The sequence below is a fragment of the Pelmatolapia mariae genome, linkage group LG4 (assembly GCF_036321145.2).
Source record: "Pelmatolapia mariae isolate MD_Pm_ZW linkage group LG4, Pm_UMD_F_2, whole genome shotgun sequence".
Classification (NCBI taxonomy): Eukaryota; Metazoa; Chordata; class Actinopteri; order Cichliformes; family Cichlidae; genus Pelmatolapia; species Pelmatolapia mariae.
Genome location: NC_086230.1, coordinates 35,133,975 through 35,152,391, shown reverse-complemented (window position 1 = coordinate 35,152,391; position 18,417 = coordinate 35,133,975). Strand labels below are relative to the sequence as shown.

Here is an 18,417-nt window from a genome sequence, read left to right as displayed (position 1 = left end):
CTGCAGTGTTACCATGGTGAAGTAGAGCACCTTTATACGACTGTCAAAGTTTATTTGTTAGACTCAAATTGACCTCTGAGAGGAAACACCAAGACAAACACACACAGACACACACACTCTCTGATGGATGCATCGGGGAAACTCTGGGTTCCGTATCTTGCCTAAGGGTGCTTCGACATGCAGGTTGGAGGACGCAGGGAGTGAACCCCCAACCTCCTGAGCCCCACCCCAAACATCTTAAATTGGGAGTTAGTAAAATCAGAGGAGCTCGATGCCTCTGCAGGTGTCTGTGTTCAGGCTGAGGTCGTGCCGGGGTTCACATAAAGGCCGGTTCCTGCTGTGTTCAGGAGCCTGGTTTCTGTCGGTTTTCTGAGCCACATGCGTCGCAGGTTTGCAATGGAAATGAGTCAGCCTTTGTTTGTGCAGTAAAAACGAGTCTTATGTAAGCTCATGAGCTCTGTACACAGAGCTGCCCGTCCACCAGAGACAAGCTCACTCTCATTGAAGAGCCATCTTTCTTTTCTGTCGACCAACAAAGCCACGTGCAAACACGTGTTTCACAGAGTTCATAAAGCTTTGACTCAGAGTCACCTGAAGCCTGATCCAGGTGTGCTGCTGAGGTATCTTTAACGTGCGGTCAGAGATGGAAGAATCTTTGTTGTGTATCGATGTGTTAGAGAACCAGGACTTTGATCCGATGTCGATATAATTTTCACTGTTAAAGGCAGAAGCAGTGGATATTTGTGTGTTGGAGGGCTGGGAGGAGGTGGAGTGACTCATTTCACCGCTCACATCTGAGGCTTGGTTTGACTCAGACGGCTGACAGATTTTTACACTTAACACGGATTTGAAACAGAACAGACTCAGGATCAGATCCTTTCATGACGACCTGATGCAGATGGGTGTATTTAACTGTCATTGGCTGCTGGGAGATGTGATCTGTGTTTGCAGGTCTGGGTGAGGCCGGCTCCCACAGGCGGGCCCTGCTCTGGTGTCAGGGACCTGCAGGGATGCTTTTGCGCCTTTATTTCGGGATTACGTCACTTACAACATAAGTTGCCCCCCCTCTTCCCCACCTCTCTCTCTGATTGAGCGCATGCGGCAGAGAAGCGACACGCCCCCTAAAGTCTCGTGCGCCTCTTCTCGAGTTACTACGGCAATCACGTAAAATCGGTGCTCGAGAAGAGGGCGGGGCCTTCCCGTCGATCATCTGCGGCTTTGTTGTCGTGAGAAGCCGAGCTGCACCTGTCCCCCTCCCGCGGCTCTCCGTCCTACCGACCCGGCCTCCAGGAGCTCCAGGCCGCCGCGGGGCTCCCCTCCGCCGGCTGCAGAGGCCGGGGCGGCTCGGTTGGTGAGACGGAGAGCCGCGGGAAGTGGTTTCATCATTTCCTCCTTATTTGTGTTGTTTACCGCGTCACTTACATAAAGGAGGAAAAGGCCGCGAGCGGCTTTAATGTCGGAGCTTCAGTTTAATCTGAGCAGGAAGAAGCTCTTTCACTTCCGGCCTCAGATCCATGAAAACGCTCTTAAACACGTCGCGAGCCCCATCGTAGCAGAGCCACTGTATGGAAGCTCATTCGTGACGAGATTTTTCGAGCGTAAGAAAAAGTATATTTTTTAATTAATTCTTAAGTTATTGTTAAAAAATGCTGCTTCAGTCTAATTGACGGGGGAAGTCAAAATTAAAAATGTTTTTTTTTTAATTAAACTTTTAAAATTAGAATTATGGAAGAAATAAAGTGAAAGGTCAAATTTTTAAACAGTTTCTTTAAATTGTTTTCGATAATAGTTAATTCTAAATCTTAACATAAATAAGAATTCAAACAATTTAATTTATGTTAAATTTGTTTTGAAATACAAACATCAGCACCATAAACAGACTTTAACTTAAAACTAGCCTCACGAATTCAAAGCAGGGCTTAAAGTCAGAATTAATTAACCGAAATTCTAATTTTTTTAATTCAAAATGTTTAGAGATAAAAATAAATGATATGTTTTTATTCCACTGATTGGGTTTTAAGTCTGAATTAACAGTTAGTCTATGAAACTATAAACATCACTTTAACACAGAAACATGGAGGTTGTTTCTGAGCTGCTGGTTTCTTCTTCACTCTGAGACCACGGAAACCTCCTCAGATCGCTGGTGGAGGATGGCGCTCACCAATAATTCATAAGTCCTTCTCAAAACAAACCCATCTGCTGCTTTCTACTGTGATGGGAACAAAAAATCAATTTCCTCTTTGTCAGCATAACGCCAGCTGTGACAGATGTGCTTCATCTGTTACGCTTGTGTTTGTGCAGGAGGCAAGCACACCAGCTCAGCCTGCAGACACAGACAGAGGGAGAATTAACCCTCTGACCGTCAGACTTTAGCTTCATTAAAGCCACAAGCGTCAGACTTCAGGAGGCGGAGCTTCGTCAGATTTATTCCTAACAAACTGAGAATGGAAGTTAGAATTAAAGAACGCGCCCACCAACACTTCACGGTCCACGTAATATTCCCACTTCTTCCTGCCTTTGAGTTTAGTTACTTCCTGAAGTATCTGCAGCCTAATGAGAGTGGGTTTAATGAGGGAAGGACAGAAGGAGGAAAAGAAGGATGGAAGGAAGAAAAAGAGAAACAAGGATAAGAAAATGAAACGACGGAAATTAAGGATTAAGGGAAAGAAGTTAGAAAACAGGAAAAGAAGGAAGAATTAGGGAGGAAAGAAAGGAGTGAAAGTAGAAAGGAAGTGAGGAAAAGGGGAAGGAAAGAGACTGAGGGAATGAAAGAAGGAAGAAAGACAGGAGAAGGAAAGGACAGATGTAGGGACGGAAGGAGAGAAGAAATGTTAGCAAAGAAGAAAAGAAAGGACAGAAAGCAGAATTAAAGAAGGAAGAAATCAAGAAAGGAAGGGCAGGAAGAAGGAAGGATGGAAGGACAGATGAAAAGCATGAGAGAAAGAAGGAAGCAAAAGAAGGAAGGTAAATAGAATCATGACATAAGTAGGAAACCTTTGGGACTATTGACACATTTCTTTCCTTTTTTACTGAATAAGGAGCTTCAGTGCTTCTTTCATTACCTCCTTAGGGTAGGTAACACTGGAGCATCCTTTATGAAAAGAGAGGACATAATGACATCCCATAATTCATAGTGTAGCTGAGACTTGATAGAAACCTGATGGTGAGTGAGGTCAGAGTGAACGAGTGGCCTTGTCTCAGAGGACTCGGTGGGATGGGGTCGGCTCGTGGAGACTCCTTCCTCCAGTTTTATCTGCCCGGCCGCGTTCACACATGAACTCTTGCCTTTATTTGTCTCCATTAGTATGTCGCAGCCGGAAACCCGGAGGAGCCGGGCTGTTTGGGCTTCTCTTTTCTCTCCGGATCATTTCTGACTCTGAGACGAGCGTTCCCGGGCCGGTGTCCAAGGCACACGCAGTAAAATCCCTGTAACTATAGGAGCCGAGCGCACGTAGGCCTCGTAAAATGGAGCGGGCCCCTCGCCCGCTCCACATCAGCCTCCACATCAGCCATGAACTCTGAGAGAAAGACGAAACTTTGACTCCTGGCCGTCAGGAAGCGTGGAGAAACCAGCCGCTGGGTGACGGATGCTCAGAGACGGGGAAAAAAACGAAGTGCAGGAGCCAAACAAGTTTAGAGGTTAGCCTTTGTTACCATCGGCCCGGTGCTCGGCCATTTTTAATGGTTTACACCAGGGAGGAAACTCAAATTGTTCCCAAAACATGAGAATTGTTTTGTAATTTTACAACCAAATTTATAAAATAAGTCCAGTCGACTGGATGATTCTGGGATGTTGAAGGGTTAAAATGATGAGGAAGAGCTGACATCTGGTCCGTCTAATTAATACTTACTTTAAATATTAAAATAAGTTACAGTGTTATGATGGTTTTAGGAGTAAAATGAATACTTAAACCTTTTCTTCCAAGTCTATTCAAACATCTTTAAACATTTTAAAACATAAAAAACACATCTGGTTAATGAACTGTGAAGCTGTGTTTGCTCCTCTCAGACTGTCAAACAGCGCTGTAGTGTCCTCTGTGAAGTATAAGGAGAGGAAACTCAGTTGAGCTCTGGGACCAAAGCTCACACACTCAGTTTCATTTCTGGCTTTTAAATTTCTGGCTTTGCTTCAGTTAAAGCTCCAGAACTCCATCCTGAGCGGGAATGTCGGCTGCTCGGACATTTCAGTCTGAAGCTTCCACGAAGACACATGAACTGTGGAAGTGAAACAAAAGATAAAAGAGGAATGATCAGTGCAGAGAAGGCCACAGGAAAGGATGGAAACCCCACTGTGTGTGTGTGTGTGTGTGTGTGTGTGTGTGTGTGTGTGTACGGGTTCGTACTATCCTGGTGGGGACCAAAATCTGACTTTTACTATCCTGGTGGGGACTTTCTGCACCGTGGGGACCAAAATCCAGGTCCCCTCGGGGTTGAAAGCAATTTTCACACTCAAAATGCGGTTTTACTGTCAGGGTTACAATTAGGTTATGGTTAGGTTTAGGGTAAGGGTTAGGGTTAGGCATTCATTTTTAATGGTTAGGGTTAGGGTAAGGGGCTAGGGAAAGCATTATGTCAATGGGATGTCCCCACGAGGATAGCAAACCAGACATGTGTGTGTGTGTGTGTGTGTGTGTGTGTGTGTGTGTGAGCTGGTGGAGGGTGCACACCTGACTTCAAGGAACAGGTTTAGCTTCAGTGAAAGAGAGTCCTCACAGAGATGGACTAACACACACACACACACACACACACATTGCCCTTCAGCCTCCTCCAAGGTGAAAGTCTGCTGCAATGTGACAACAGACCAGCAGGGGGCAGAAGAGACAGCAGAGAGACATCAGGAGGAGGAAGTCTTCAAATGACTTAAAACTGTAATCTTTGGAGTATTTTTACTTTTTCTGAAGTCAGAATTCTGCACGTTTCTCCGTCTGTTTTTTACATTTTTTAATTTGAGCGCCAAATTTCAACCTGAAGCTCTCGTCCCTCCTTTCTTCCTTTCATGTTTCTTCTCATGTTTAAAGCTGTATCGTAGGAGGACAAGAGGATGTTTAGCAGCTGTGATTTAACTCAAACATGGTGAAGTTTTAAAAAATAAAACTTTAATATTCTTGTGAAAATCCCACTTTTCATTGCCTCTTTTATTTAAAAGTGTCTGTTTGGCTTTTTTCATGTTGTTCACCATGTTTTTGTTTTTTTGTTTGTTTTGTTTTTTTAAAGGTGTTTTCATATTTTTGATACATTTTTAAATTGTAATTTTTAAAATGTTTTTACATATTTGGTTCTGAAGTTTTTTGAAGTCCTGTTGGATGTTTCATAAACATGTTATTAATTTAATTAGTTTTTAAATTAATCTTTACATTGAAAAAAACAAATAAATAATTTAATTAATTAACATCCCGGATTGTTCCTGTTAAAAGGGAGTTCTTCCTCCCCACTGTCACTGAGTGCTGCTCGGGTGGAATTGTCTGATTGGTGGGTTTCTCTCTGACACTGACACTGAGGTGACTGTTGTTGTGAATTGGTGCTGTGTAGAAACTGTCATCACTTCTTCAGGAAGTTGTTTTCGTGGTTTCACAGTCGTGACAACAGTTTGACTACAACTGCAACTTTTCTGCTGAGTCTGTGCAAACACACACACACATGCACACACACACACACACACACGTACACACACACACACACACACACACACGTACACACACAGACACACACACACGTACACACACACACACACACACGTACACACACATACGTACACACACACACGTACACACACACACACGTACACACACGTACACACACACACACACACGTACACACACGTACACACACACACACACACACACACACGTACACACACGTACACACACACACACGTACACACACACACACACGTACACACACACACACACACACACGTACACACACGTACACACACACACACACGTACACACACACACACACACACACACACACATGTACACACACACACACACATGTATACACACACACACACACACGTACACGCGCACGCACACACACACAGCCTCCTGGTCTCCTTCACTCCTATAAGGCTGCCGTGTTCTTTGCAGAGTGAAGAGCCTTTACAAACAAGCTGTGTTGTTCAGTCTGTTTCTAATTGTGTTGCCATGAACTTCAACCTTTAACCTTTGACTGAGGCCTGTGGAGTCTGAGATGGAGCTGACCTTTGGGCTTCAACACACCTGACCTGCAAACTGCAGAGGTGCTCACTCTAATGATGATTAGTTATGAGAAATACAGAAAGGTCAAAGGTCGCAGTGTTTCAGTCATTTAAGATAAGATAAGATAAGATGACCTTTATTAGTCCCACACGTGGGAAATTTGTTTTGTCACAGCAGGAAGTGGACAGTGCAAAAGTTATGAAGCAAAAATTAGAATAAAATAAAATAAGAATAAATACAGTACACAACTGTACAGAATAGAATAAAATAAAATACTATATACAGTAGAATAAAATAGAATAAAATATGCAATAAGATAAAAATAGAATACAAATGCTATATACAACAGAGTAAAAATACAACGATGCCAGAAAGATTATTGCACATTTGTGGATGTGTGTGTTGATCAGTTGGAGTCTTTGTTGTGCAGTCTGACAGCAGTGGGGAGGAAAGACCTGCGAAATCTCTCCGTCCCACACCGTGGGTGCCGCAGTCTCCCACTGAAGGAGCTGCTCAGTGCTGTCACAGTCTCATGCATGGGGTGGGAGATGTTGTCCAGCAGGGATGACAGCTTAGCCACCATTCTCCTGTCACTCACAACCTCCACTGGGTCCAGAGGGCATCCTAGAACAGAGCTGGCCCTTCGGATCAGCCTGTTCAGTCTCTTCCTGTCCCCAGCAGAGATGCTGCCACCCCAGCAGACCACACCATAAAAGATGGCTGAGGCCACCACAGAGTCATAGAAGGTCTTCAGGAGTGGGCCCTCCACTCCAAACGACCTGAGTCTCCGCAGCAGGTACAGCCTGCTCTGCCCTTTCCTGTAGAGGGCGTCTGAGTTATGAGTCCAGTCCAGTTTGCTGTTCAGATGAACACCAAGGTACCTGTAGCTGTCCACAGTCTCAATGTCCATACCTTGGATGTTCAGTGGTTGCAGTGGAGGATGTTTGTGCCTGCGGAAGTCTACCACCAGCTCCTTTGTTTTACTGGCATTGATCTGGAGGTAGTTCAGCTGGCACCAGTCCACAAAGTCCTGAGTCAGTCCTCTGTACTCCTTGTCGTCCCCATCAGTGATGAGGCCGACTATAGCAGAGTCATCAGAGAACTTCTGCAGGAAGCACTGGGTGGAGTTGTGGGAGAAGTCTGCAGTGTAGATGGTGAAGAGGAACGGAGCCAGAACCGTTCCCTGTGGGGCCCCCGTACTGCAGACGACCCTGTCCGACACACAGCCCTGAGTCCTCACATACTGTGGTCGGTCGGTGAGGTAGTCCAAAATCCAGGTAGTGAGGTGATGGTCCACTCCAGAGTTCTCCAGCTTGTCCTTCAGAACCGAGGGAAGAATAGTGTTGAAGGCACTGGAGAAATCAAAGAACATGATTCTCACAGTGCTCCCAGCGGTCTCCAGGTGAGCGAGGGAGCGATGTAGGAGGTGAATGACGGCATCATCCGCTCCAATGCCAGGCTGGTAGGCAAACTGAAGTGGGTCCAGTGATGAGCTCACAAGGCGCCGAAGCTGAGCCAGGACCAGCCGCTCCAGGGTCTTCATCAGGTGGGATGTCAGAGCCACCGGCCTGTAGCTGTTGAGGTCCTTGGGGCGTGAAGTCTTTGGCACTGGTACAACACAGGAGGTTTTCCAGAGCTGTGGGACTCTTCCCAGCCTCAGGCTCAGGTTGAAGAGGTGCTCCATCACACCACACAGTTGGTCCGCGCAGGACCTGACGACCCTCGAGCTGATGCCATCTGGACCCGCTGCCTTCTTGGCTTTAATCCTCCTCAGTTCCCTCCTAACCTGGGTGGTTGAGAGAGACAGTCTGGAGCCTTGTGTTGATTGTGTATTGGATGCTGTTGTTGGGGGTGGGGAGAAGTGAGCAGGGTGAATAGAGGAGGTGTGAAGTGTCTGAGGTGTCAGAGGTGGAACAGCAGCAGTGGGGGTGGGTGAGTCTGCAGCCGATGTTGGAGACTGCCTCATGGCTGAATCAAATCTGTTGAAGAAATGATTCAGTTCATTTGCCCACCTCACATCCCTCCCAGGCAGAGAGTTCTGATGTTTGTGGCCTGAGATGGTTCTGAGGCCTCTCCAGACTTCACCAACGTTATTTTGCTGAAGCTGGTTCTCCATCTTCTGTCTGTAGCTGTCCTTCCCATTCCTTATCAGTCCCCTCAACTCTCTCTGCACCCTTTTCAACTCCTCTTTGTCTTTGGATTTGAAGGCCCTCCTCTTCTGCTTGAGGACGGCTTTAATTTCTGGGGTAATCCAAGGTTTGTTGTTGGAGAAACACCGTACAGTCCTGGTAGGTACGGTGTTATCCACACAGAAATTAATATAGTCAGTAATGCATGTAGTAAGGCTGTCGATGTCCTCTCCGTGGTCGTCACAGATCACCTCCCACACAGTCGACTCAAAACAATCCTTAAGAGCCTCCTCGCTCTCCTCCGACCATCTCTGTACTGTGCGGGTGGCTGGTGGCTCCCTGCGCACTAAGGGCTCATACACAGGGACAAGGTGCACCAGGTTGTGATCAGATCTGCCCAGGGGAGGGAGAGGTGATGAACTGTATGCCTCTTCAGCATTGGCATACAGTAAGTCCAGTGTTTTATTGTCTCTGGTTGGGCAGGTCACATACTGGGTGAAGGTGGGCAGTGTGGAGTCCAGTGAGGCATGATTAAAGTCCCCTGATATTATGAGGAGGGCTCTCGGAGATTGTGTTTGCAGTCTGCTGACCACTGAGTGGAGAGTGTCACAGGCTGCATCCGCGTTGGCCGAGGGGGGGACATACGCTGTTATCGCGATAACATGCGAGAATTCCCGGGGCAGGTAGTACGGACGCATGCTAACGGCTAACAGCTCAATGTCTCTGCTGCAGAGTTGTTCTTTCACAGTGATGTGCCCAGGGTTACACCATCTGTCATTCACAAACACTGCCAGTCCCCCTCCTTTCCTCTTACCGCTATCTCTCGTCCTGTCCGCTCGAAGCAGCTGGAATCCCGGTAGTGTCACGCTCGTGTCCGGAGTTAGCGGTGTTAGCCACGACTCCGTTAGCATCATGATGCTACATTGCCGGTACTCCCTCTGTGACCAGGTTAGCGACGTGAGCTCATCCAATTTATTGTGCAAAGAACGTACATTTCCAATAATTACAGAAGGAAGAGATGGTCGATAACGTCTCCTTCTCGGGCGACGGCGCTCCTTCCCAGCACGACACCCCCGTCTTTTCCTCCTCAGCTCGCTGGGAATGTCAGGTCTGTCCGCCGGCAGTACAGCTGCTGGACGCAGCGCTAACAGCTGATCCTTACTGTAAACAAAGGATCCCTGCTCTGGGTCCCCACACACGGGTGAAAAAAGTAGAAAAAAACTAAGAAAAACGACCAGAACTAGCACAAAACGGTAGAACATGGTTGCAGAGTCTAATTACTAATACGTTAGTTATAAAAAATTACGAGAGAAAAGATAAGAAAGAAATAAACTCAGAATGAGCAGAGCTGCTGTAACAGGCTGCCGCACACGGGGGGCGCTGGAATGATTTAATTGAATTATTAATCATCCAGTAAGAAGGGAATTAATAAAGTGAGTATAAATGTTATGATTATTGCAGGCTGAGACTCCACAGCTGATGACTTGAACAAATCTTTTTTCAAAGTATTTTATAACTAATAACTGTAGAAGCGTCACATTCAGGAGGTTAGTGAGGCAGAAATCATTCAGCGATGATCAGGTTCAAAGGTGAAGGACAGATATGGTTCAGACACATGTTTCACTAAAAACTTTACACCTTGTAGACTTAACAGAAATATTAGATTCCCAAATGAGTGGAAAAGGCAGTAGTTTACAAAGGAGGGGATGATGGTTAGACTGTTTCCCAAAGTCTCGTCAAAGGTTCTTTGGGTGGTTCTGGCAGTCCGATCGGTCCTCCACCACAAAACACTTCAGACCAGAAAAGCTGAAACTGCAAACGGATATTTTGTCGAACGTGTCAAACACTGAAGAAGTGCGACGCTTTCCTTACTGTGTGGAGGTGTGATCACGCAGCCACGCCTGGTTTTAAACGCTGCTCCTCGCACAGCAGACTTCACTGATCGCCATCATCAGCAGGTCAGCCGCCTTTCTCATGTTTTATGTTTTTAACGCTAATGTAACTTTAAATATCTAAAAAACACAGAATTATTTATACTTGTTTTTTTAAATTTGCATCGTATATGTCAAAGTTAGAAAATGTCAAATTGGCTTTTATATGACAGAAAACACAGGATAAAGATAGAAATACAAACATGAATTCAAATAAAATGTTTAAATGTGGTTTAAAACTTTATATTTAAAACAAATAGAAACGTTATTTTTAAATATTTTTTCATGAAAAAATGTAAATTCTGAAATATAAAATGATGATTTCATTCACATAACAGTTTTATATATAGATCGACACAGATGTCAGAGATCAATGAAATTCCTGATTTTGTATCTGAATCGTGTTTTACATGATGTCATATCCTGCTCTCACAAAACCAGATCCGTAGTATAAATGATTATATATGTGTGTCATCTGTACACGCAGCTGATCACACATGCAGGAACGATGGTGTGAGAAAGTCTTGATTTCCTATTTTTCGTATGTTTTTCACACTTTAGTGTTTCACATCATCAAACTCATTGTAATATTGAACAAAGATAGCACAAGTAAACACAAAATGCAGTTTTTAAAAGACGATTTCATTCATTAAGGGAACAAACATATCAAACCCTGTGTGCAAACTGCCCCCCAACCCTGATGGCTGTTCCCCCCGCGGCAGCAACGGCTGCAGTCAGTTATTCCTTCAGTGAGTTTTTCACGTCACTGTGGGGATTTTTAGCCCACTCTTGGAGGGTTTTCCAACACGAAGCATCTCAGTCTTCTAGGCCAAACCCTTCATGTGGGGTGGCATTCTCTTTTTTATTGTTGAATAACGACCTCTGACCTTAACTGAGTGAGGCCTGCAGGTCTTTGAATGTTGTTCTGTGACCTCCTGGATGAGTCGTCATTTTGGTCAGCCGGTCATTCCTGGGAAGGTTCAGCACTGTTCCGGGTTCCTATTGACTTGGAATTATTCTACAACATGAATTATGAACGACCCGTCCAGTACTCGGGTTATCTTTGCCTAATGTTGAAATGTGCTTGCTGATCTGAAACATGTAAGTGATTGACTTTCTTCTTCCTCCCAGCTGCGATGCTGTCCTCCTTCCTCCTCCTCGTCTTCCTCCCTCTCCGTCTGGGGTGTCAGACCAGCTCGTTCACCGAGTGTCAGAAGGTTCCCTTCGTGCCGGGTCACAATCTGGTCGGCGAGGGTTTCGATGTGGTGAAGCTGCAGACCAGCGGGGCCCTTGTGGTCAACGTGAAGGACTACATGGTGGGGGGCGCTCAGGGGAACTGCACCGTGTGCCACAACCGCCTCCTCAACCAGGTGCCTCCCCTCCCAAAGCTCTTTCAGCAGTTTCAGTCGTGCTGCTGCTGTTTCTGCTCACTCACAGAGAAATGCTGTCCTCCTCCCACAGATCCAGAAGCTGCCCGTTTCAGTGCTCGACTGGCGCATCAAGGTCAGCACATTCACACGTTTTATTTATGCAGACAGCTTATGTGAACTATTAAGAATGAAAGAAAAAATAATATTCACATCTATTTTATGTCATTCTCACACTGTCAACATGCGCTTGCATGACTGACTTCATTCTTTAAACTTTGTTTTAAATATTTCAAAATAATCCACACAATAATTCCAACAGGGTTAAAAAAAAGTAATTAAAAATGTACGACATGTGCTAACATAAAAATATGACACAACACAGATAAAGTCTGATGATGAGATGCCACTTCCTTTTTGTTCTTGTAATCTTACAGATTTCATTCTTAATTTTTTTCTAAATCGATAGATGTTTAAATGAAAGCAATAAAACCAAACAAAGTTTAGGTTAATGTCTCTAAATATTCCGATTCTTATTTCCTCAGCTTTCACATTTCTGCTCTTAATGCATTTGGTGTCAACTTCTGCAGAAATTCGGGTTCTTCGTCTTAAGCACTGACAGCAGCAAAGCTCTTTCTGTCCAGCCAGCAGCACTCCGGAGCTCATTACCAAAGCGTAATGCAATAACCTTTTGCTACATCATAACCACGTTCAGGATCCATATGCAGGAACTGCTTCACAAAGTACAAACAGTCACCTCTGCTGGCTTTGGCCTCCACTCCATACGCAAATGCCCCAGAAGATTCTCATCAGACATCGGAACGCCATTCAAATCGGAACGTTTTGAAAATGCCTTCAGATGCTTCCTCCTCGGCTTGTGGCTGCACTAAACTTTGTCAGGGAGCTGATGTGAAGCACATGTAAAAAATAACTATTGTTTCGACTTTGGTTCACCGTCTGCTGATGTCCTTGGGATGTGCTCAGAGTAAAATCTGATTCTTCCCTGTGCCTTACCAAGTTCCTTGGAGGTGGTTCATATTCCTTGGCCATGGAGTTTTACAAAGTGCAGGTTGCTGAGTGTTTCTTTTCTTTCTCCAGCTGTTTCTGCTTTGCCTGCTGGAGTTCTTACTGGACACACAGTGCTAAAATCATCACCAGCCTCAGTTTGACCTTTACAGGTGATGACACAACTGACACCATCTTCATCGCCACCCCGTGTCATCAACTATTTCAGTACATCACTGATGAAGTCATTCTTTATAATCTTGTATAATCTCTATAATCTCTTTATAATCTTTCAACATCATCACCATGGAGTAAATGAAAGGTCCTGACCCTGTTAAGCATCCTTCCTGCCCCACTGAATCCTAAATCCATGGCCACCTTGTTCAGTTCCTTCGGCGTCAACAATTGCCAACCAGCAGCTTCTGTATGGCAGCATCAGTTTGTCGTCGTAACGTCAACCTTCAATCACAGCAGGTATCACGTGACAAAAATGTATCATTTATTGTCACGTGGTGATGTAGCCTCATCTTTATATTGTTAACTACTAATTAACATATAAAGATGAGGCTACAGCCCCACAGACCAACACAAATCCCAATGCTAATGAGGACACGTGTACAAGCTTTCTTTTAGTTTTTACATATGAGCACAAAGCTGAAAGCACAAAGCAAAGAGACTTCAGAGAGGTTGCCATGGTGATTTCACAGTGAACACTTAAACAGGTAGAAACAGAAGCTGCAGGCCGACTGATCATCACTGCCTTTGTTACCTGTTGACGTTCAGGCTCTGGCTGCTGTGCTCGGGTCTGCATACATTCATTCTTACGTTCACTGTGTTTTCTTTGCTAGCTTTGTGTTAGCATGTGTCTGTACAGGTGTGTTAGCAGTATAATCCAGTTGTTTCTGTCCTGCAAGCTGTTTCCACTTTACAATCACTTGTCTCTCTAACTTGAAGAAGTTATAACATAACAGAAGTTCTAGCCAACCCCTTTTTCTCCTCTTTGGAGAGTAAACACAGTGTTTATATCGACGTGAACAGCATTACCCAGCGTGCTCTCTGTCCTCAGGTGCAGTGCGAGCACAGCCTCAGCAGCAAGCTCTTTGAGTCCAGCCAGTCAGTGATGAAGGAGAGGAGTTCATCGCTGGGAGTCAGCTGGAAGGTTGAAGAGTTTCTGACTTCAGCGAATAACACACACAAACTGCATATAAAAGATGGACTGAAGCCCATTAAGCCTGCATTCTATTAGTGTCCAGCAGGGGGCGACCTGAGCCTTGGGGAAAACCCCCACAGGCAACAGGGTGGACAGGACATAACACTGATAACACACCTATGAATATTTACCCCACCCTAAAGTAATTTGATTTACATTAATTAGATGAAATGCTGCTTCAACTTCATGTCCCAGTCATCCTAATTCACACTGTTTAAGAAAATTATAATCCTGTAAACGTTTAAAAGTTTCCAAATTCAATTTAATATATAATCCTAAAACTTTTAATAACACTCTTTCATGTTTTCAGCAGTACTTAATTATTTTTTAATTTTAAGTGTTTCATGGACACTTGTATTAACTTTTGGCATACATTTAACTTTTAAATGAAATAAAGATTATTATGATAATTAATGATTTCCTAGTTTTACATTGGTTGTATTGGTTGACATGGAAACCATACCAGTTGACTGACTGAATTAGGCGATTAATATCCATAATAAAGAGAGAGCTGCAACACTTTTTTAGTAAGCCAGAGAGAAACCACGGGGTGCTTTGGATGATGAAATATCATTTTTATTAGTATTATATTTTTATGTCATAATAAAACACTCGTGTCAGCATCAATCTCTTAACAAAATGCTCAATTTAATTATTTCAACAGCTTTCAAATTAATCACAAAGTGAGCACTTCAATTTTAATCTATTCTATGGTAGAGGGAGGGTAATGGTGTAAGACGAGCTTTAGGAAATAGATATTGGTCCATTTTTGAACATAATACACTCACTTTCTGATCTCTGAGCTCAGTAAATTCTGATGGTCTCAGTCCAGCACTGCGGTCATGGTTAACAGAAATATTGGACTATGATTTTGAAACAGAAAATGAAACACAAGTTAAAGTTTGATGTTTGTTGATCCTTTGCTCCACCCTGACCTCCTGTCTGCTCAAACTTCCTGCCCTCCGGCCATAAAACATAGAATCAACATGTAAATCAGATCAAAGGGACCACATCAAACTCTTCGCTTTGCTTTTCCCTGGAAGTTAAAACACGATGCTCGCTTATGCTAAATTCTCTTGTTGATGTTGATTTGAACACTCTTTGAGTACCATGTCTCATGTTTCTGGTATACCTCTTCTCAGGTGGGCCTCGGCATTAAGGGAATTGCTGGTGTCGCCATTGGAGGATCTCACTCCATGTCATCAACGTTTGCAGAGTCTCGCAGCCGGAGTGATAAGTTTAGCTTCACTAGCCACGAATTCAAATGCAAATACTACACGTGAGTTTGATTCTGTCGTCCTGACGTCACCTATCCAGGTGACTGTTTGTGTCGGTCCTGAAAAGGTGTCCCTCCTCTGTGCTCCTGTATTCTTGCATGCCTCAGTCAACCCTTACCTTCTTTACCTTCAGCTTCCGTCTTCACTCCCGTCCCCCACTGAGCAAAGAGTTTGAGGTGTCCCTGAAGAACCTTCCCTCCACCTATGATCACAAAAACACCTCCGCCTTCCGTCAGTTTATCTCCATCTACGGGACCCACTTTATCCGCAGAGTTCAACTCGGGGGTCGGGTTCACTCCATGACCGCAATCCGAACCTGCCAAACCTCCATGTCTGGACTGTCAATCCAGGCTGTCAGCACCTGTCTGTCCGCTGAAGCCAGCGCAACCATTAAGGGCATCCCTGTTCACGCCTCCAGTGAGTTCTGCCGCCGGAAGAGCAAGAGCCTTAAAACGGCTTCAACCTTCAGTGCGGCCTTCTCCGACAGGAAGACCAAGGTGCTGGGCGGAGATGGGGGTATAACAGACATCCTGTTCAATCCCAAAGGGTCTGAGGGGTATAAGAAATGGCTTGCGTCTCTGAAGAGTGTCCCAGGAGTGGTTTCCTACCAGATCAGCCCTCTGCACTTATTGGTGAGGAACAAATGAAGGGTAAACTGAGCTGATAAAGTTATTATTTCCCTTTAAATGTCTTCAGATGGAATTCTTTTGGTTAGGGTAACCATGGCAGTTTGAGTCATAAAAGTCACGGTTAAAAGAAATCTGACTGCTGACTATGAATTAAAAATGAAAGTTTGTTTGGGTGACCCATCTCTCCACCCTAACCTCCTCCTTATGCCATGCTGACAACTACTTCAGCAACTAGAGGGTGCTGCTGCTTTAAAATATATCTATGCATCATATGAAGAAAAGCCCAACCAACTCCTGAGTTTTTCTTATTAAAGTGGCGTTTGTTTAATGCTTACTTTATTTTATTTTTGGGGTTTTTTTTTAATGTGCGATTTATACAAATATGGTTCTAGTTTTAATAACAGATTTTAATAGCTAGCTAAATCCCCAAGCATTATATTCTGCTCACATTTTAAAGGCCAAAGCAATGTTTACACAAACTGTCACAATATTCAGGTCACATTTGTTCTGTCTGCATATAGACATGTGTACAGTTTAAAGATATCAAGTAGAAACTTAAGAGCATCATTGTTTTTTTTAACCAAATATAACTTGCATGAGTTTAGTTGCCTTTTAGCATCAGTCTGAGCCTCATTCAGTCTGTTGGTTTTACTCTTAATCTGTTACTTTCAGCCTCAACCAGATTATTTAAAAGCTCTCTATTCTCCTTGTTAGATAAGAGGCAATCCCATCCTAAAGGTCAACCTGCGAGACGCCATCAGTGACTACATTCTCACAAGCGCCAAGCCGCTCCACTGCCCCGCCAACTGCAAGATTGGCCACCGGAAGCAGAACTGTGCGTGCCAGTGTCAAGGTCATCGAATGGTTGACTCCCATTGCTGTCCTGCCGCGGCAGGTGTAGCTCAGATGAACGTGACGGTGGTCCGAGCTGAGGCACTGTGGGGCGACTATTTCAGCAAGACAGACGGATATGTTAAAGTCTTCTACAACAACCAAGGAGGCACGACGCCAGTGATCTGGAACAACAACTTCCCCCAATGGAACTACCTCTTTACTTTTGGAAGCATCAACCTCAAAGAACGAAAGTGAGCAACACTAATTATTACTAATCAATTTCAGTTTCTGCAAGATCTGAGACTTACAGCCACTCTATGGGTTGCAAACCAAAACCTGCAGTTTCTCTAGCAGTGAGTCAGTCCTCATAGATTCGCATGTTAAAATGTCCAAATCAAAAAGAGCGTGAGGTGTTCAAGAACCAAAATAAAAGATTTCCTAAACAGTAGCTTAGAGAAACACAAGTAGAATCAGGTGATCTCTGATGTAGTGCTTCTGTGTCTCCTCCACAGACCCGTTGTTTTCGAGGTTTGGGATCGGGACAGCATCTGGGACGATGACCTGCTGGGGAAAGTGTCTGTCATGCCCACGATGGGTCGAAACATCAACAAGAAGTTCAAGCTGAAGCACGGCTCCGTGCTGGTCCGCCTGTCTGTTGTGTGCGGTCCCAGCCTGGAGGGGTCGCTGTGCGAGCGCTACATCCCCTCGCCTACCTACCAGGACGTGATGGGATATGCGAAGAACCACCAGGGTTACTGAAACTGGAGGAAAAAGCAGTACATGGATTACAAAATAATTTAATGAAATCCAAGCAAGCATGAAATGTTGATGTTATCTCAAGACCGGTCGCCAACACCAAACCACAGATGGAACAAAACGTTTGATTTGTTCATTCTAATGTAGAAATAAAATGCATGTTTCTGTCTTTTTAAACCCAATACAATTTGATTGATGAGTAATTTGGCCACAAAAAGCCATCACAGGCAGATCAGTATCACCAGAGGAAAAGACTTTGAAACCAGTTATGGTTATGTATGAGTAAAATGTCTCATTTGTATGGTGAATTTAACATATCTGGACTGTCACAGGAATCATCCTCTGTCCCTGATATCATTGATATTAAACCTGTTATATGACCTAAGCAGTGTGTAGTCTGTCAGATCAGTGGGAGGACAAACATCCCCCAAAGGTTGGAATTTTGCTCAATTCTCTCAGTCAAGAAGGTTTAAATTAAAAAACAACAACTTGAACACAGATTTCCTGTTGTTAGAAAGTCCAAGAAGGACATTCAGGAGACATTAAATAAAAATATCAGATCAGAATCCGAAGGCAGAGAAGGATGTCCAGAAGGCACTCGAGAAAAACCTATAGCAACATTCCTGAAGGACATCAAGCTATGTTCAAGGTGGACATTCAACTAAGATGTCCAGGACGTAACATCTTCAACATCTGCCCAGTTTTCATTTTGGAACCAACATCAGACACAGAGAAAAGATCAGCTGATGGTTGCTGAACATCAAAACGTTTGCTGTTTGGGAATCTTCAGCTACTGTTACGGTTGTAATCACAATTTCCTCTGCGTAGCATCCAGATGTTAAACTTCTCAAAAGTCTCCAAAGCAGAATGAGCTCACATCATGGAAACTTAGCAGCAGGTTGTTGTAAAATGACCCGAACACCAACAAAACTTCAAATCCAAATGAGCTTCATCATTATCGATATAACCCAGCAAACACATCGATGTTGAACAGCTGCCCAGCTCCTCTCGCTGTCCAGTCCGGGTTGAAAAAGAGTTCCAAAATGAAAATTGTGCTGATGACAAAGAAGGAATTTCAC

At 44.2% G+C, this 18,417-nt stretch overlaps 1 protein-coding gene across 1 annotated transcript; it reads left to right on the top strand.

Annotated features, from left to right (window-relative positions):
* Positions 1–1,453: 1,453 nt before the first annotated feature.
* On the top strand, positions 1,454–17,341 carry prf1.3 (perforin 1.3). Its single transcript, XM_063470928.1, has 8 exons — positions 1,454–1,598; positions 11,392–11,630; positions 11,722–11,763; positions 13,699–13,791; positions 14,985–15,121; positions 15,253–15,751; positions 16,463–16,833; positions 17,095–17,341. The coding sequence occupies exons 1-8, from the start codon at positions 1,454–1,456 to the stop codon at positions 17,339–17,341; spliced, it is 1,773 nt and encodes a 590-aa protein (XP_063326998.1).
* The last annotated feature ends 1,076 nt before the right edge of the window (positions 17,342–18,417 follow it).

Excerpts from the sequence above, each read along its gene's own strand:
- prf1.3 (XM_063470928.1), top strand. The coding sequence starts at position 1,454 with ATGTCGGAGCTTCAGTTTAATCTGAGCAGGAAGAAGCTCTTTCACTTC. Across the intron at positions 11,764-13,698 it reads TGCTCGACTGGCGCATCAAG|GTGCAGTGCGAGCACAGCCT; the intron begins GTCAGCACATTC and ends CTCTGTCCTCAG. Across the intron at positions 13,792-14,984 it reads CGCTGGGAGTCAGCTGGAAG|GTGGGCCTCGGCATTAAGGG; the intron begins GTTGAAGAGTTT and ends ACCTCTTCTCAG.